Source organism: Ursus arctos, unplaced genomic scaffold (assembly GCF_023065955.2).
Source record: "Ursus arctos isolate Adak ecotype North America unplaced genomic scaffold, UrsArc2.0 scaffold_3, whole genome shotgun sequence".
Taxonomy (NCBI): domain Eukaryota; kingdom Metazoa; phylum Chordata; class Mammalia; order Carnivora; family Ursidae; genus Ursus; species Ursus arctos.
The window spans coordinates 16,210,509-16,231,137 of NW_026622985.1; the positions used below are offsets into that span (position 1 = coordinate 16,210,509).

General features: G+C 36.1%; 1 protein-coding gene across 1 annotated transcript in view; it reads left to right on the forward strand.

Moving 5' to 3' along the window:
• The window catches only part of COG5 (component of oligomeric golgi complex 5), a 276,905-nt gene that overhangs the window by 154,562 nt on the left and 101,714 nt on the right, over positions 1–20,629 (forward strand). The window contains exons 9-10 of the mRNA XM_026513363.4: positions 5,043–5,155; positions 5,410–5,487. Coding sequence (XP_026369148.3) covers positions 5,043–5,155; positions 5,410–5,487 — 191 coding nt within the window. The remainder of the gene's footprint in view (positions 1–5,042; positions 5,156–5,409; positions 5,488–20,629) is intronic.

Sequence of the window (20,629 nt, forward strand, 5' to 3'; positions counted from 1 at the left end):
TTAAGGGGAAAATATTACCTATGATGTATTTCGGGAGCTTATAATTCAATAAGAAAAAGATAACTCAATTGAAAAAGTTATGATTAGGCAGTTAACAGAAGAATACATTTAATAAATGGGAAAATATGTTCAGCTTCTTCTTAGAGGATGAACTAGTTATTAGGGAAATACAGATAAAACAAGATACAATTTCTCAATCATGAGATTGGCAAAATCTAAGAATTAAGTGTTGGATGAGAGCAGAAATTCTTGTATGCTGATTGTAGGAGAATGAAATGGTTCAGCCACTTCACTCGGTTTTATCAAATTGTTCTCTAAGGTTAAAACTGTGTGCACCTTGTGATCTTATAATTTCTCTTAGAAAAATATACCCTAGAGAAACTCTGTCATTTGTGTATATATATATATATATATATGAATTTTTATTGTGTTATTATTTGTAGTAGTGAAAAAGGAAAAACAATCTTTCCTCCAGTGGAAATAAAGTGCTGTCGTTGGGTCTCAGTTTTTTAGTGGGCCTATGCCTTTGTACCTTGAACTTCACAAGTATACTAAATTTTTTTTTCTCCTCCCTGGTGTGTGAGAGAATGACCAGAGTGGGCTGGAGTTGGGTATTTCCCTTCCCCAGGTCATTTAGGTTCTGATAATACCTCAGAGGGTCAGGCTCTGGTTAACTAGTTTGCCCTCAGGGCAGGCCCTGTTGAGACTAGAGTCCTCTGGTATATTTCAAGGTGGTTCTTTTTTTCTTCCTCTTGCTGGAGGCACGAGGGGATTATTCTCCGATATTTACTGTGGGAACCTACTTGGGCTCCTGGATGCAAATCTCAAAATATTTAGGCCCCCTATGACTGGGTATGCCTGGAGCTTTTAATTCTCGGAGTTGCCCACTTTGAGCCTCTAGCAATTCATCAGTTATAGTTCAGGTTTTCCTTCCCTAGCACTGGCTGTCACCATCTGTTTGCTGCTAGCAAGGCTCTGCTTTCATACGTGGAGACTTCCTGTATTCACCTTTCAATCTCTCTGATCTTGGGGGCAATGGTTTGCCATGTGTCTTCCCCTCTCTTCCAGGTCCAAGAGGAGTTGTTGATTTCTCAGTCTGTTCGTCATTTTACTTGTTGTTAGGACAGAGTGGCAACTTAGAGGCTTCTCACAGTTGGAACCAGAAGTGGAAGTTGCTAATTCAGTTTTTACCCCCTATACCTCACTTGTTTCTTTGATGTTGTTAGAAGTAAGACAACTGACTCTAAATGGAGTCACTTATGCTAAACCCCACATCACCAAACTGAGACATAGCTTAAGTACAGTTTCAGCCTTTCTCAGAAATGGAATCTTAAACCAGTCAATCAGGAATCAATTAGTACTAGTACTAGTAAGGTAATTCTGCCCTACTGCCCCTTAGAGGAAAGTGACCTTGTCATAATCAATTTGCTTTTTTTGTCTAGTATAACTTCTCTGTTCCTGCTCCCTTCTGCCTATAAAAATCTCTCATTTCATACAGCTCCTGAGAGCTCCTTTCTGTATGCTACATTTGTTGCTGCCTGATTCATGAATCACTGAATAAAAGCCAGTAAGATCTTTAAAATTTACTCAGTTGAATTTTATTTTTTAAAAATGTCCATATGGATCTTTCCTTATCTTTGAAGTTTAGTAATTTCTTTAGGATATAGCTTGGCATTGAATGCTCTGTATCATTTTTTTTTTTCTGAGTTAGAATATGGTCTCTTTTGTAGGTTTACTTTAATTATATATTTGAATATTTTTATTTTGCATTTGTTCTTTTCAGCAACTTTAATTATGCACATGTAACATCTTATTTTCCATTTCTAATATCTTTTCCGTAATTATGTATTTTTGAACTTTATTTCATTCTGTATAATTTCCTCTTGCTCATTTCCCATTTCTGATTGTGTTTTTACCCTTGATCATTGTATTGGTTTGTTATTTGTAATGTGTTCTTAATCTCTGTTAATATATTTACACTAAGAATTTTCCCTATAGTTACTTTGAGACAGTGGAAGACTAAGTAACCCTTCCCATTGTTTCCTTTGGGAATTTCTTCGGCAACTTAAGTTCTTTTCCTTCCCCCTCTTCCTTCTCTCTCAATCTGTGTTAGGTCCTATATTATTTGTTTCTGATTGTTACTCGTCTTTGTAAGGTACTGCTGTTTGCTGAAGAGTAATGTAGGGGTGGTTGTAGGGAGAGACTAGGACAGTCTATAACTAGGATTAAGTTTGTTATCTAGAGTAACCATTCACCAACTTATTCCCTTCTATCTCGGGAACACATCTTTCCTCAAATTTTCGATCATTCTAGAGCTTGGTGTGAGTCCCCGTAAAGCCATTTAAGCAATTTTTTTTAAAGATTTTATTTATTTATTTGACAGAGATAGAGACAGCCAGCGAGAGAGGGAACACAAGCAGGGGGAGTGGGAGAGGAAGAAGCAGGCTCATAGCAGTGGAGCCTGATGTAGGGCTCGATCCCACAACACCGGGATCACGCCCTGAGCCAAAGGCAGACGCTTAACCGCTGTGCCACCCAGGCACCCCCCCATTTAAGCAATTTTTATGTGGAAACCTCACGTTCTCTGCTTTTCTTTCCTCGTTCACCTCATTTTTACCTCTAAGAGTCTCCCCAAACTAGAGGGCTATTTATCATACAGTGCAAATATCATTTTATTATGATTTCTCTTTCAGCTTTTCTTTGTTGTGATTCTGCAACATTAAACATTTTATTAGCTTCTTCCTTGGCTCATCCATGTCTCCTCATTTCAGCTCTAAGCAAAGAATCCTTGGATAGCCTGCCTACATTTTTACAACTGATTTTAAGGACAATTTGGCTTTTGCTCTGGTCTAAGATGACAGTTCTCTAGTTCCTTCTTCATTTTGATTTATCCTCAGCATTTGGCATACATAACCTCAGGTTTTATGCTTTAGTTGATTCCTTGTTTTTTTGTTTCTTTCCTTTTTTTTTTTTTTGAAGTTCATTTTTCCCCTCTACTTTTTGTTCTATTTTCATTGGCTTTTAAGGGAAGAGAGTAGAAAAATGATTTTACTCTACTATCAATAACTAGAAATCGTTCTTAAATATTATTTTTTTGAGAAACTCTTGGTTTCTTCTATCAAGTTAATAAAACTTGACACTGTTTTGTTTCTTGATTCTCCTACAGCTAGCTGATAATGGCATCAGTTTTTCTGTTCTAATTATTCTTTCTCCTCTTCCTTTATATAGCTGCTCTATGTTCAGTTGGTATCTTTATCATGTTGATATCTTCAACAAGATGTATTTAGCTTGTGAGGATAAAAATCTTTAAGTACTGAAGTAGTAAGTAAGAAAAATGGAACCTCTCGAACTAGTTGAACCAATGATTGTGATCTCATTTTTCTCTGCTTCAGTTTCTCCAGTAAATATAAACAGAAAATAATACTTCCTCATGTATCTGGTTCTATTTACTTTAAGAGAGTAATGGGTTAATGTGTCCCATAATTCTTTATCATAAAATTGAGCTATGCATATTCCAGGAATTTGACCAATACTTTCTAATTTTCACAAAGGAACTGTATCCCCCTTCTTCATTGTTATGAGTTCATTCTGTATATGACATGTGAGCTAATTGCAGATTGTTAAAGATTACCTCTCTATTCCCTGTATGCTTTTCTTTAATAGTCTGTACAACATTGCAGTAATTTTTAAAATTAATTAGACCTAGATTTCAAGCAAGAATTATTCATACTTTAAAGCCATTATTTCTCTCATACGTGCTTTCCACTCTTATCAGACTAAAAACTAATAGCATCTCTTTGCTGACGATACATGTAATTCTTTTCTAAACTTAAAATTGTTGAAAAACTATAATGAAACAGCTTACAAACACAGCCTCTGGTTTTCCTGATTTATTGCCCTCCTGAAAACAGGATAAACTAATCACTGATGGGCTCTACTGCATGGCTTTAAAGCTTAATTTGGATTAGAATTTATACTTTTCTTTTTCTTTTTTTAAAGATTTTATTTATTTTTGGAGAGCAGAAGTGAGGGGAGGGGCAGAGGGGGAGAGAGAGAGAGAGAGAGAGAGAGAGAATCTCAAGCAGATTCCACACTGAGTGCAGGGCCTAACATGGGGCTTGATCTCATGACCCTGAGATCATGACCTGAGCCGAAATCAAGAGTTGGACGCTTAACTGACTGAGTCACTCAGGCACTCCTGGAATTTATACTTTTCTATTTGAGACTAAAATTCCGTTTTTCTGTGTTGAAACATTTTGGACCTGCACAGATAGCTGTGTTTGTGCATTACCTACAAGAACATTCTTAGACATCACTCTTAAGAAATTTAACATTGATATATTAATATTTCTTAATATGTAATCCATATTCAACATTTTTCACTTATTACCCCAAATATTCTTTTTAAACCTTTTTTTCCCCAAAATATTCTTTACAGTATTTTTCCCCCAGCTTGAACCAATCAGGATTATGCTTTTCTGTTAGTTATCTTGTCTCTTCTCTCTCCTTTAATCAGAACAACCCCAATGCCCTTTTTTGCCTTTTATGGCATTAACATGTTTGGAGAGCCCCACAATTTGAATTTATCTAGACTTATCTGATTGTCTCTTCATGGGTATATTCAGAGTAAATAAACTAGTAAAGTGATGTTGTGTATTTACCATTAACATCATATCAGTAAGCACCCAAATTATGTCTGTCTCATTACTGCTGATGCTAAAGGAAATCACCTCATTACTGTAGTATATGCCAGATTGCTCCTTATAAGAGTACTTTCTTTTCTTTGTGATTAGTAATTTGTGTATACCTCGAGACCATAGGAATATCCTGTTTTCCATAACACTTCATCCAGTGTTTTGTATCCAATAATTATCTTTCCCTCAATTATTTTACTAGGAGTTGCAAAATGGTGATTATTTTCTATCATTTTCTCTGCATTTATTAACTGACGTTCTTCTGTAAAGAGAAATTTCCATCCTTTTTATTTTTTTGTTATATTCGAAAATTTTTATTTTTCATATTTCTTTGTCACTCATAAACAGGGGGACCTGGACGATCTACTATGCCAACCCCAGGAAACACTGCAGCTTTTCGTGCTTCCCTCTGGACCAATATGGAGAAACTTGTGGATCATATTTGTACTGTTTGTGGACAGGTAAATATTTTAGAGAATGGAAAGAATATTAATTATGGATTAATGCCTGGTTATTCCAAGTTCTGTGACCTTGGACAGCTTTCTTAAAATCTCCGAGCATTCAAAAAACCTACACTAACTGATTATAATATATGTAGAGGCTCTAGCACAATGCCCTTTTCCTTCCCTTGCTGTTTCTAGTACCTAAGCTTTACATTTGTTTCATTTAGAAAATACCCAGCTGTGTACATTCTCCCCCTTTCTGCCGTTTTTAGGTACAACATCTACAAAAAATATTAGCCAAGAAGAGAGATCCTGTTTCTCATGTTTGTTTCATTGAAGAAATAGTTAAGGTATGTTTAAATGAAAATATTTTTATCTCTTTATTGAAAAATGCAGGAAGATACGAGCCAGCCTTGTTTGTGTTCTTACCTTACAGAGTGGCTACATGCCAAATAGCCATAGGAATTGTATTTCCCCTTCCTTCCTTCTTTCCTTCCTTCCTTCCTTCCTTCCTTCCTTCCTTCCTTCCTTCCTTCCTTCCTTCCTTCCAAAGCGTGTGCAAGGTGGGAAAGGGGCAGAGGAAGAGGGAGAGAGAAAATCCCAAGCAGGATCCGTACCCAGTGAGGAGCCTGATGCAGGGCTTGGTCTCACAACCCTGAGATCTAGACCTGAGCAGAGTCGAAGAGTCAGATGTTTAACTGAGCCACCCAGGCGCCCCTGGAATTGTTTCTTGATGACAACAAACTTTCTTTATAACATGTATATAAGCACACTTGTTTATTGAGTAGATGCTACCAGTAATACTTTTTATAGACTAATTTCTAAAATGCATAAACTAATTTCTAATTTTCCATTATATAAATGATTCATTGTAAATGTTTTTAAAAGTTGCATTAGAGAATTAGATGAAAATTTGGGGTAAATAAGAAATTTAATTAGTGGTCATTATAATGTCTTATATAGTCTTTACTGAAAATGATGGGATCCATTCAATTGTTAATTTTTCTTATGAAGCACATTGCTGTATCCCATTTTTCATATTCTGAAATTCTCCTTTCTGTCATCCACCAATCCACTGGCCTCATGGGTCATAAGAATTCCTTCCATGCATAGAAATCCGACTCTACATTTTATTCATTCATCTTGATAGGTTTTTAATAAGGAATAATAGAGTAATTAATTATTCTATTCATCATTTAATCCTGACACATAAGTGTTCCAAAGAAAAAAATTCTCTGAGCTTCCAGTATTACAGTATAGATCATTTCCTTTGTAAGTCCAAAATTTAAGGATTTTATATATTGTGTTGTGGATCTCCAAGACCACCCCCAAGTCTGGTGATTCGCTGGGAGGATTTATAGCATTCAGCATATAGTTGTGCTTGTGGCAATAATTTATTACAGTGATGAAAGGCTATGAATCAAAATCAGCTTCATGAAAGGAAAATCAGCAATAGGGGAAAAGCATATAGGATGAAGTCCAGAGGCAACCAGGTACAAGCTTCTAAGAGTCCTCTCCCAGGACTCACAAACAGGACACCTTTAATTGCTCCAGCAACAAGTGGGGACAGCATGTGTAAAATGTCCTCTAGGGAAGTTCACCTTGCACCTAGGAGTTAGATTTAATCAGGAGTCAGTTACTGCCTGGCATGTACCAAAATTCCAGACTCCCAAAAGAAAAGCAGCTGTTCAACGTAAAGCACATTATTTGCACAAACAGTTTAGGTATAGTGAGTGTTCTTTTCAGAGAATCATGAGGGCCCTGTCAAAATCCAAGTCCCGGGTACCAGCCAAGAACCACCCTTGCAAGCAGGCATTTCTAAGTATAGCAGTCTCAGACCTGCTATGTAAATTGATTTTTGCACATGTACTTACAGTAGTATCTACTCACTTCCATTATCCTGCTTCATATTTGGCTTCTAATTGTATGAAAGAAACAATAATATTCTTTTGTCAATTTGTATAGTAATTAATTTTTTTAAGTTTTTTTTAAATTCCACTTAGCATACAGTATTATATTAATTTTAGGTGTAGGTTATAGTTATTCAACAACTCCATACATCACCCAGTGCTTATCGTCAACAAGTGCACACTCCTTAATCCCTAGCACCTGTTTCACCCATCCTCCCACCCCCGTCCCCTCTGCTAACCATCAGTTTGTTCTCTGTGGTTAAGAGTCTGTTTCTTGATTTGTCTCTCTTTTTTTGTCCTTTTGCTCATTTGTGTTGTTTCGTAAATACATATATGAGTGAAATCATTTGGAATTTGTTTTTTTCCAGCTTATTTTGTTTAGCATTATACTCTCTAGGAAATGGTAAGATTTCATTCTTTTTATGGCTGAATAATATTCTGGTGTGTCTGTGTGTGTGTCTGTCTGTATACACCACATCTTTTTTAGTGGTATCTTTATCTGGTTTTAAGATCAGGGTAATGCCTCATAAAATGAATTTGGAAGTTTTCCTTCTTATTCTGTTTTTTGGAATAGTTTGAGAAAAATAAGTATTAACTCTTCTTTAAATGTTTGGTAGAATTTGCCTGTGAAGCCATCTGTTCCTGGACTTTGTTTGTTGTGAGTTTTTAAGTTACTGAGGCAATTTCTTTGCAGGTTATTGGTCTGTTCAAGTTTTCTGTTTCTTCCTGTTTCAGTTTTGGTAGTTCATATGTTTCTAGGAATTTATCTATTTCTTCCAGGTTGTCCAATTTGTTGACATATAGTTTTTCATAATATTCTCTTATAATTATTTGTATTTCTGTGGTGTTGCTTGTTATTTCTTCTCTCTCATTTGTGATTTTATTTACTTGTGTCCTTTCTCTTTTTCTTTCTTTTTTTTTTTTTTCTTTCTTTCTTTTTATTTATTTGTAAAGAGAGAGTGTGGGGAGAGGGGCAGAGGGAGAGGGAGAATTTTAGCAGACTCCACACCCAGCACGGAGCCCTACTTGGGACTTGATCTTACAACCCTGAGATCATGACCTGAGCCAAAATCAGGAGTCCGGTGCTCAACCGGTTGAGCCACCCAGGCGCCCCTCTCTTTTCTTTCTTGATAAGTCTGGCTAGAGGTTTATCAATTTTCTTGATTTTTTTTTTTCACAAAGAACCAGCCCTGGTTTCATTGATCTGTTCTTTTTTTTAGTTTCTATACCATTTATTTCTTCTCTTCTTTATTATTTCTTTCCTTCTGCTGGTTTCAGATTTCATTTGTTCTTTTCCTAGCTCCTTTGGGTGCAAGGTTAGGTTGTGTATTTAAGAATTTGAGGGGCGTCTGGGTGGCACAGCGGTTAAGCGTCTGCTTTCGGCTCAGGGCGTGATCCCGGCGGTATGGGATCGAGCCCCGCATCAGGCTCCTCCGATGGGAGCCTGCTTCTTCCTCTCCCACTCTCCCTGCTTGTGTTCCCTCTCTCTCTGGCTGTCTCTCTCTCTGTCAAATAAATAAATAAAACCTTAAAAAAAAAAGATTTATAAAAGAATTTGAGATTTTTCTTCCTGAGTTAAGCCTGTATTGCTATATACTTCCTGTTTAGAACCACTTTTGCTACATCCCAGAAGTTTTGAATCATTGTGTTTTCATTTTCATTTGTTTTCATGTACTTCTTTATTTCTTGTATTTTGTGGCTGACTCATTCACTGTGTAGTAGACTGTTATTAATCTCTATGTATTTGTGTGTTTTCCAGTGTTTTTTCTTGTGGTCGATTTCTAGTTTCGTAGCTTTGTGTTCAGAAAAGATGCATGGTATGACTTTGATCTTTTTGAATTTGTTGAGACTGGTTTTGTGAGCTATTATGTGATCTCTTCTGGAGAGTGTTCTTTGTGCACCTGAAAAGAATGTGTATTCTGCTGTTTTAGGATGGAATGTTCTGAATATATCTGTTAAATCCATCTGGTCCAGTGTGTCATTCAAAGCCATTTTTTCTTTGTTGATTTTCTGTTTACATGATCTGTTGATGTAAGTGGAGTGTTAAAGTCCCCTACTGTTACCGTTTTATTATCAATTAGTTCCTTTATGTTTGTTATTAACTGTTTTATGTATTTGGATGCATAAATACTTACAATGTTATATCTTCTTGTTGGATTGTCCCCTTTATGATTATATAAAGTCTATTTTGTCCGATATAACTATTGCTACTCCAGCTTTCTTTGGAAATCCATTTGCATGATAGAGGTTTCTCTGTCCTCCCACTTTCAATCTATAGGTTCTTTTAGGTCTAAAATGAGTCTCTGGTAAACAGCATATAGATGGGTCTTGTTTTTTTGTTTTTGTTTTTATTTGTTTTATTTTCTCACTGAGACCCTGAGATCATGATCTGAGCCAAAATCAAGAGTCGGACACTTAACTGACTATGCCACCCAAGTGCCCTTGGTCTTGTTTTTTTAATCCATTCTGTCACGCTATGTCTTTTTATTGGAGTGTTCAGTCCATTTACATTCAGAGTAATTATTGATAGATATGTGTTTATTGTCACTTATTACCTGTTTTGTGGTTATTTCTGAAGATTTTCTCTGACCCTTTCTTGTCTCTCTCTCTTTCATGGTTTGCTGGGGTTTTTTTAGTGTTATATTAGGATTTCTTTCTCTTTATTCTTTGCATATTTATTAGTGGTTTTTGATTTGTATTTGCCATTGGGTTTGTACATAACATCTTCTGTATATAGCAGTCTATGTTAAGTTGGTGGTGGTTTAAGTTTGAACCCATCCTTTACTCCTCTCCTCCCCACATTTTAGGGATATGTTGTCATATTTCACACCCTTTTATTTTGTAAGTTCCTTGACAGATATTTTACAAAAATATTTATTTTTGCTGCTTTTATATTTCCTACCTTCATACTGTTAGTCTCTCCTTTTCACTGATAGAATCCCCTTTAATATTTCTTGCTTGGCTGGCTTAGTGGTCATGAACTCCATTCGTTTTTGTTTGGGAAAATTTTTCTCTCTCCTTCTATTCTGAATGATAGCCTTGCTGGATAGTGTATTACTGGCTGCAGTTTTTTTCCGTTCAGCACTTTGAATAGATCATGGCACTCTCTTCTGCCTTGGAAAGTTTCTGCTGAAAAACCCCTGATAGCCTTATGGCGTTTCCCTTTTAGGTAACTGTGTTCTTTCGTCTTGCTCCTTTTAAGTTTTTTCTTTACTGTATTTTGCCATTTTAATTGTATGTCTTGGGGTGAATCTGCTTTTCTTGATTTTGTTGGGGGTTCTCTGTGCCTCCTGGTTCTGGATATTTGTTGTCTTCCTCAGGTTAGGGTAGTTTTGAGCTATTATCTCTTCAGATAAACTTTGTGCTCCCTTTTCTTTGTCGTCTTCTTTGGTTCTCCTGTAATGTGAATATTACTGTTTGATGGAATCCCTGAGTTCCCTAAGTTTATTCTCATTTTCCATCATTCTTTTTTCTCTCTCTTGTTCATCTTGATTTCTCTCCCTTACTCTGTCTCCTAGATCACTGATTTGCTCCTCTCTTCCAGCCTGCTGTTCATTCCATTAGTGTGTTTCTCATTTTGTTTATTGAGCCCTTTATCTTTGCTACGGTATTCCTTAACTCTGTGTTAAGGGTCTCACTCATGTTTTCCACTGTTTTCTCAAGTCCAGTGAGTAGTCTTATGATCATTACTCTAAATTCTCTGTCAAGCATGTTACTGATACCTGTTCTGCTTAAATCTCTGACCATGCATGGCCTTGTCCTGGTTTTTCATTTGGGATAAATTTCTCTGTCTTCTCAATTTATCTAAATCTCTGTGCTCATTTCTCTGTGTTCTTGAAGGTAATAGCCTTATGAAGAAGAGGTCCTGTAGTGCCCTGCTATGTAGTGTCTCCTGTTCCCCCAAGGCCTGGCCCTTCCAGCAGTGTCTCCAGTGTGTGCTGCATGCAGTCAGCTGTGGTGTCCCGGCCGCTTTATCATTCAGGCCAGGCGTCTGCAGAGGCCGTCTTTGCCTGTTATGGGCAGTGTTTGTTCCCTGTCCTGAATGTGGCATATTTTAAGTAGCTGTGCTCTGGTCTGCTTGTGGAATGAGATCTGTTGACACTGCTGCTGGAACTGAGACTCTACAAAACTCCCAGGTTGGGAGATGTGGTGTTGGCAGGGTTTTGGGCTGGTCTTCTGAGGGAGAAGGCCTGCTGCTGTGACTGAGGCAAGTGTGACTTGAGGAGCAGTTCCACGGGCGTGGGAATGGGGCAGGCTTGGTGTAAGGAAGTTAGGTAGGGAATGTGGGTATTGCACTGTTCCCTCAGGTGGCCCTGGGCTTATGTTGAGGGGTGCTGGAGGGAAATGGTGCTGGCCAGTTCCTTTGTTCCTGGTAGGGTCTCTCTGAATGCTGCCTCTCTGGGACAAGCTCTGAGATGAGCAGATGACCTCCCCACTGTGTGCCCTAGGTGCTCTTCAGGTTGCTGTTTCCGTGCTGTATGTCCACAGGTTCTTTACCTGCCTTCTTTTCAAGAGCAGCTCCAATACCTCTGAGCTCTCCCCAAGCCACATGGGCAGATCTTTAGAACTCCAGGTTTAAGCCCTGCTGGCTGCAAGAACTCACAAAATTCAGCCCCTCTAGCTTCCCAAGCCAATTGCTATGGGGATTCATTTTCCCCCTGCATCCCCCTGTGTGCTATTCTGTCTCTTGCCTTTCTCCACAGGGGCGGCTCCCTTTACACCCCAGTGGCCACAATCAGTTTCTCTTCCAGACTATGTCTCCACACTTCCTGCCTTCTTTAATGTGGCCTCTTCTCTACCTTTAGTTGTTTTGCCAGTCTTCAGGTCTATTTCTGGGGTATTTAGGATGCTTTGATAGTTATCTGTTTGTATTCATGGTATAAGGAGAGCCTAGGGTCCTCCTACTCTGTTGCCATCTTTCCCTCACTTGTATACCAAGAGGGGCTTAAATTTTTTTTTTTTTTTTTGCAAGAACTCACAAAATTCAGCTCCTCTTGCTTTCCCAGCCAATTGCTATGGGGATTCGTATAGTATATTGCATAGCTATTAATCTCTCTTGTATAGTTACTAATTTTTTTACCTTTAGTGATAAAATGGATAACTAATACCAGGCCTTCATGTTTATAGGTAAGCATATGCACATGCAGTGTTATTCATTTCTTCTAATTTTGGTCGCCTTTCTACCCAAATTAATTCATTTATTCTTTATCAGAGTGTCTTGATTTCAAGCTTTTACTATCTAATGCTTTGTATATGTTTTTACCCCTTTTTAATAGTTTGGCTATATTCTACTAATAGTATAAGAACAATTATATGAAACCATTATATTCAAGGGAATCTAAAGAAAAAAAAATAAGGAGGAAGAGTGCCATTTAACAATGCTTATGTTTGTGATATTATTATATTGGATAAAATTTCTACATATAAACTCATATATAAATTCTCATCAGTTATTATTGTGAATGAACTCTGGCAATTTCTGTGGGCCAGATTTTAAATGCATGTGAATTAACTACCAATTATAAAGGATTATTAGGAACAGGGATATATGCTTTCATTTTATTCAGTCTTTACATTAACTCACAAAATTTCTTACTGAATTAAAAATAAAACCAATAAAGATTGATTTTTCAAACACCATTCTTTCCTATTTAAAAATATAGTCATACACAACACACATATTTATACATAAATTTTAATGTAAATTTCCAGTTTAGTTATTCTTTTATGGCAGTGTTTATGAAAAAAAATTTAAGTCCCTCTTGGAATTCAGTGTCCTCATGTATATTCAAAAAAGATCAGTCTTTTGTGAAAAGTCCAAAATAACTTTTGGTCCTAAATACTTGGGATATCCAGGGCAAAAGTAAAAAACAAAACAAAATAAAAACCCTCTAAACACCTGTACATACTGCAGAAATAGCACATAAATTTCACTGTATTTAGTGTAATTTCTTTAGTCTTTTCCTTTATTATAAAGCTATGAACAGATAATTTTGCTAATTATGTAACTACCATGTAAGAACTTTATTATTCTAATGAAAATAATTATCAATGGCAACAGAATTTTTGTAGAAAGTGCAGGATTTCTAGGATGATTGGAGTCCCCAAATAAAGATCCTTAAAGTCTTCAGAGAAGTTTAAACTTTTGAGTAGAGAATGGTGTGTGTTCGGTCATTGAAGAGTGACATTTGGACCAACATCTCTAAATCTTTGTGTAATCTCTTTTTGAGGAAAGGTTATGAAGTTTTTGCAATTTCAAGGTTTTTAAGAAGGAAATATCGTGGTATTGAAACTTCTTCCTAATTTAGTGGTTTAGCCTTTTGAACCAATGAATTTATATAATTAAAATTAAATAAAATTGTAAATAATTCAAAATGAAACAATATTAGAATTATGCCATATGCTTTCTGTAGTATCTGTTTAGAAATTAATGCTTTTTCCCTCAGATTATTTCCAGTAAATACCTTTTGAAATTGGAATCTAGTCTGTATTTTGAAATTTACTTAAAGCTAAATTAATAAATACTTTCCCTTTGATTTATAATCGGGAATAGTTCATACCAGCCATTTATGTCATCTTTATACTGATGTAGTCTTCATAACATGAATATAAAATAAAAATGGACCAATTATATTAGGTATAACAATCTTAGGAATATAATTTAAATGTGGGGCCCTTTTGAAAGCTTTTCCTTAATAAGATAACTAATTCTGCTTCTGTTTAATTTAATAAATGTCCTGGCTAACTTGTAGAATTAGCCTGTTATTTTCAGTTCATAGTATAATTTGAAAAGACATATTCATACCTATCAATCGCTCAATTTTGGTATCTTTTAAAACCAGTTAAGAGTTCTAATGTCACTATATGACTATCAATACTATATATAACTTTGTTAAAGTGAGTGTAGCAAATTATTGACAAATCATCAGGATTCACACTGTGGAAAACCTGTTGTAGACTCTCATCTGCAGAATTAAGCCAGTTTCTCTGTGTTTAGGAGGATAGATATGATATTTTCATTTTCTAAGCCAGCAATTTTTATCGTCGAACAAAGTCTTGTAATCGTGTGTAGGATGTATTAGGCTAAATTTGGAATGTATTCAGCATTTTGAGCAGCTAGAGTACTAATGAGAATTTTAACTGTGAAAAAGAATGTGTTTTCTTTTCCTCTTTTAGACATATCAAATGACTTGGTGATAGGATTAAAGACTCAGAAAATTTTTAGGCCATCTAACCATGAAATCTTTTTAATATTATGAGAAAAATGTTTAACTCATTTATTTGTGGCATCTTAATTTGATTAAAAAATCAAGTAGCAATAAGCCAGTTAAGTTTCTTTTTTTTTTATCTGTGCATTTTCTTGTATGTATTTATACCTCATTTACACACACATACACACATACACATACAAATGCATACAGTAACACATGGAAATCCCCCCTTCTTCCCTAATCCATTCCCTTCCTCAGTGGTAATCACTGTTTACAGACTGGTGTGGGGTTTCCATCAGTTTCCATTTCAATGGATGTGTGTATATATACATCCAAATAGGCTTTTATATTTTAACATAAATAAGACCAGACTATATGTATTATTCTGCTACCTGCTTTCATTTTTGATTATGTTTTGAAGGGTTTTTCATGTGCATTCATACTCTGGAACTCCAAGCTAGCTAAGAAGATTAAGGCAAAACCAGTTAAGTTTCTAAGTCAGATATCATCAGTAAGTACTCTCACTTATAAAGGTAAAAAGGTTTTTGCTTTTACTAGTGTGGAGACTGGATCTTCTGAAGAGTCCTCTTACTACAGTTTAAATAAATTCTGGATACACTGGGAAAACATGTTCTTTAATGCACTCTTCAGCTTGCAAAAGGTGAGAAAAATCTCTGAGGGGCAAAGATATATATACGGATATACTTATGCATGTCAAATATCTGTACATGATATATTTAAAGAATAGAAAATGGAATAAAAAATGAGAAACAAAAGACTTAAAAAATGACCAGGTAGTTCTTTAAAAAGAACCAAATAGAACATTTAAAAATTAAAAATAAAATCACTGAAATAAAAAATTGAGCAGATAGATTAGACAGATATTCCATGAAGTCAAAGAATGAATTAGAGGCTGACAAAATTAATGAAATTATCCAGAATACAGCATAAGTAAAAGATATGGAAAATACGAAAGGTTAAAAATTATGGAGGATTAAATGAGGTTTTAATATAAGGCTGTAATTGGAAAAGGAAGGCCAGCAAACTAAAAAAGAAAAAACCATATGATTAGCTCAATACATGCAGGAAAAGCATTTGACAGAATCCAACATCCATTCCTGATAAGAACTTTTAGCAAACTAGGAATAGAAAGGAGCTTTCTCAACCTGATAAAAGGCATTTAGGAACAAGGAACAGGTAAAATCATACTTAATCATGAGGACTGAATCCTTGTCTCCTAAAACCAGGGAGCAGACAAGGATTTCTTTCTGTTCTCACTACTTCTATTTAACATTATCGTAGCTAGTGGGATGGAGCAAGAAGAAGAAATGAAAGATTTCCAGTTTGGAAAGGACAAAATAGAATGGGCTCAATTTACAGATGACATCATCATGTATGTAGAAAATTTGATAGAATCTTAAAAAAAAAAACAACTACTAGAACTAAAAAGTCACTTATTGCAAGATTACAGAATACAGGTCAATACAAAAAAATCAATTGTATTTCTATATATTAGCAATGTACAATTAAAATTAAAATTTAATAATTCCACATATAGTAGCATCTAAGAATATAATAATACTTAGGAATAAATCTGTTGAAAGATGAATATCATCTGTATACTGAAAACTATAAAATATTGCTGAAATTAAAGATGACCTAAGTAAATGGAGAGAGATACCTGATTTATGGGTTGCTAGATTCACTGTTAAGAGGTCCATTCTTCCCAAATAGATCTATAATCCCAAGAGATGTTTTGAAGAAATTGACAGGCTGCATCTAAAATTCAAATAGAAATACAGAGGACCTAGGATACCCAACACAGCTTTGAAAAAGAAGAGCAGAATTGGAAGGCTTAACGTTACCTGATTTCCAGACTTACAAAACTACCTATTCAAGAAAGTGTGGCATTGTTGTCAAGTTAGAGACCATATCATTGATGCAGAATAGAAAGTCCAGAAATACACTCACATCTATATAGAAAACTGATTTTCAAAAAAAGTTTGAAAAGGGGCGCCTGGGTGGCATAGCGGTTGGGTGTCTGCCTTCGGCTCAGGGCGTGATCCCGGCATTATGGGATCGAGCCCCACATCAGGCTCCTCCACTGGGAGCCTGCTTCTTCCTCTCCCACTCCCCCTGCTTGTGTTCCCTCTCTCGCTGGCTGTCTCTATCTCTGTCGAATAAATAAATAAAATCTTTAAAAAAAAAAGTTTCAAAAGTAATTCAGTGGTGACGCAATAGTCTTTTTAACAAATAATGCTGAAACATATGGATACCCAAATGTAAGACTTAAAATTCTAAAACTGATTGGAGGAACAAAATTAAAACTTTGTGAATTTGGGGAGGCAAAGGTTTCTTCAATGCAACACCAGAAGCTTGAGCCATAAAAGAAAAAAAAAACTGATATTTTGGACTTTTTCAAAATAAGAATTTCCGCTCTGCATATTACTTCATTAAGAGAATACAAGACAAGGTATATACTGGGAGAAAATATTTGCAAATCATATATTTTTTAAATTTTTTTAATGTTTTTTTATTATGTTAGTCACCATACAGTACATCCCCGGTTTCCGATGTAAAGTTCGATGATTCATTAGTTGCGTATAACACCCAGTGCACCATGCAATACGTGCCCTCCTTACTACCCATCACCAGCCTATCCCATTCCCCCACCCCCCTCCCCTCTGAGGCCCTCAATTTGTTTCTCAGAGTCCATAGTCTCTCATGTTTCATTACCCCTTCTGATTACCCCCCCCTTTCTTTATCCCTTTCTTCCCCTACCGATCATCCTAGTTCTTATGTTCCATAGATGAGAGAAATCATATGATAATTGTCTTTCTCTGCTTGACTTATTTCACTTAGCATTATCTCCTCCAGTGCCGTCCATGTTGCAGCAAATGTCGAGAATTCGTTCTTTCTGATAGCTGAGTAATATTCCATTGTATATATGGACCACAACTTCTTAATCCAGTCATCTGTTGAAGGGCATCTCGGCTCCTTCCATGATTTAGCTATTGTGGACATTGCTGCTATGAACATTGGGGTGCATATGGCCCTTCTCTTCACTACGTCTGTATCTTTGGGGTAAACACCCAGTAGTGCAATGGCTGGATCATAGGGTAGCTCAATTTTTTTTTTTAATGATTTTTTATTATATTATGTTAGTCACCATACAGTACATCCCCGGTTTCCGATATAAAGCTCGATGATTCATTAGTTGCGTGTAACACACAGTGCACCATGCAATACGTGCCCTCCTTACTACCCATCACCGGTCTATCCCATTCCCCCACCCCCCTCCCCGCTGAGGCCCTCAGTTTGTTTCTCATAGTCCATAGTCTCTCATGTTTCATTCCCCCTTCTGATTACCCCCCCCTTTCTTTATCCCTTTCTTCCCCTACCAATCATCCTAGTTCTTATGTTCCATAGATGAGAGAAATCATATGATAGTTGTCTTTCTCTGTTTGACTTATTTCACTTAGCATTATTTCCTCCAGTGCCGTCCATGTTGCAGCAAATGTCGAGAATTCGTTCTTTCTGATAGCTGAGTAATATTCCATTGTATATATGGACCACAACTTCTTAATCCAGTCATCTGTTGAAGGGCATCCAACTCCTTCCACGATTTAGCTATTGTGGACATTGCTGCTATGAACATTGGGGTGCATATGGCCCTTCTCTTCACTACGTCTGTATCTTTGGGGTAAACACCCAGTAGTGCAGTGGCTGGATCATAGAGTAGCTCAATTTTTAACTTTTTAAGGGACCTCCACACTGTTTTCCAGAGTGGCTGTACCAGCTTGCATTCCCACCAACAATGTAGGAGGGATCCCCTTTCTCCACATCCTCTCCAACAATTGTTGTTTCTTGCCTTGTCTATTTTTGCCATTCTGACTGGCATACGGTGGTATCTCAGTGTGGTTTTGATTTGAATTTCCCTGATGGCTAATGATTTTGAACATTTTTTCATGTGTCTGTTAGCCATTTGTATGTCTTCATTGGAAAAGTGTCTGTTCATATCTTCTGCCCATTTTTTGATTTGTTTATTTGTTTCTCGTGTATTGAGTTTGAGAAGTTCTTTGTAGATCTTGGATACCAGTCTTTTATCTGTAGTGTCATTTTGCAAATCATATGTTTAATAAAGAACTTCCTGCCTAAAAAACTCAGAACTCAGAAAGCATTCAGTTTCTGTTTTTGTCTGATTTTGAAAATAAGACAAAAGATTCAAAGGGATACTTTACAGATAGATGTCAAATAAGCACATACCTAAAAATTTAAAAGACCTGACCAAACCAAGTGTTGGTGCTGGTAAGGTTATAGAGTGACTGGAATTCTCACATACTGCTGATGGTAAATGTAAAATTGTACCACCACTTTGGAAAACAGTTTGACAGTTTCTTAAAAAGTTAAATATACACCTACTATGTAACTCAGCAATATACCCCAGTGTATTAATCTAAGAGAAATGAAAGAGTATTACCCTAAAAGACTTGCGTACAAATGTCCACTAGCAGCTTTTTATTTAATAGCCAGTAACCTTAAACAACCTGTGTCCATAAACATGTGAATGAATAAGTAAACCATGGTAAAGCTATATAATGGAATGTAATCAGCAACAAAAAGAAATGTGGACTACTGATACGTGTGAAAACATAATTAATCTCAAAATTATTATGTTGAAGGGAAGACTCCAAAGAGAAAAGGATGTATTCTACAATTCTGTGTATAGGCAGTCCTTGACTTCCATGGGACTGTGTTTACTGAAACGTATGCACATTCAAACTATGTCCTTACTTTGCATAGTTCTGATATACCTGAGTTTCTGTTAACACGGTACCATGCACAACAAGGACTGCTTGGAATATAAAATTGTGGAAAATACAACTATCATGATAGAAACAGGATCAGTGGTTACATAGAGAAGAGATGGGGTGGAGGAGGTTAGGGAGCCACAAGAGGGAGGAATTAAAAGGGGGAAAAAGATACTAATAGACTGGTTAACCAAGAAGATATGCAAATGAATAATAATCATATACATAAAACCTCAATATTAGTCATTAGGGAAATGCAATTCAAAACTACAGTGAGGTTCCACTGCTCAACCAGTGGAATCAAAATGACTATCAGTAAGTAACAAGTGTTGGTGAAGACGTGGAGAAAAGTGGAACGCTCATATATTGCTGGTGGAAATGTAAAATAGTACTGCCACTTTGAAAAGCATTTTGTCAATTTCTTACTGTACACTCTCCATATGATCCAGCAGTTCCATTCCTAGGTATTTACCCAGGAGAAATGAAAACCTGTGTCCACAAAGAAGATTTCTACACAACTGTTTATAACAGCGTTATTCATAATAGCGAAATACCGGAAAGAATCTAAATGTCCATCAACTGGTCAGTGAATAAACAAAATGTCATATATTTATACAATAGATTACCATTCTACAATAAGAGGGAACAAAATGCTAATATATTAGACTACGTGGATAAACCTTAAAAACATTATAAGTGAAAGTGGCCAAACTCAAAAGAGTACGTGTTGTATGATTTTGTTTATATGAAATTTCTGTGAAAGGAAAACTATAGATAGAAGGCAGATAAATGATTGTCCCTGGGTGTTGGAGCAGGGTTTGATGGATGGATGGACAAAGAGGGGACTTTTGTGGTGATGAGATTGTTCTAAAAGTGGATTGTGCTGAACTGTATGAATTCACTAAAATCCTATATCTGATTAAGGGCTGGTATTCAGAATACATACATTGTATAGATTACAGTGTGTATTTTGCATTGCACCAACTCAAAATAAGATGACAGAATACTATCAAGGTTATTTAAAGAAATTGCTGGTTCTGGGCTTGGAGCTAAGAAAATTGAAGATGAGTGTGGAATATCTTGTGCTAGAAAATAACTGCTCCAAAACTGATCATCACAACAAGTAAGGATAGTAATGAATTTTAACCTATTGAATAAAATAAAAATTCAGAGGTCTGTATGTCAAGCTAAAGAAAGAGATGGATAGACTGACAAGTAAGAAGGGAAAACTCCCTTGAAATGAACTGTGAGCTAATGAAAACAGAAAGAACAATGAAATAAAAAAGATAACTATTTTGCAACTATTATAATAAACTTTGATTCAGTCAGTAATCATCAGTGGATGCTAAATCTGGAGGAAGGAGAGCTTGATAAGGAACAGTATATTTACATGGTATTAAAGTGTCTCCCCAGTAATTGCTTATTAATTCCAAAAAAGAAAGGTAGCTGCTATACAGTAGAAGACTCAGATAACACTTTATGCAATCACAATTAATACCCCCAATACCCTGCAAATATACATGATATCCCGAGGACATATTACTCATGTTGTATTCCAGA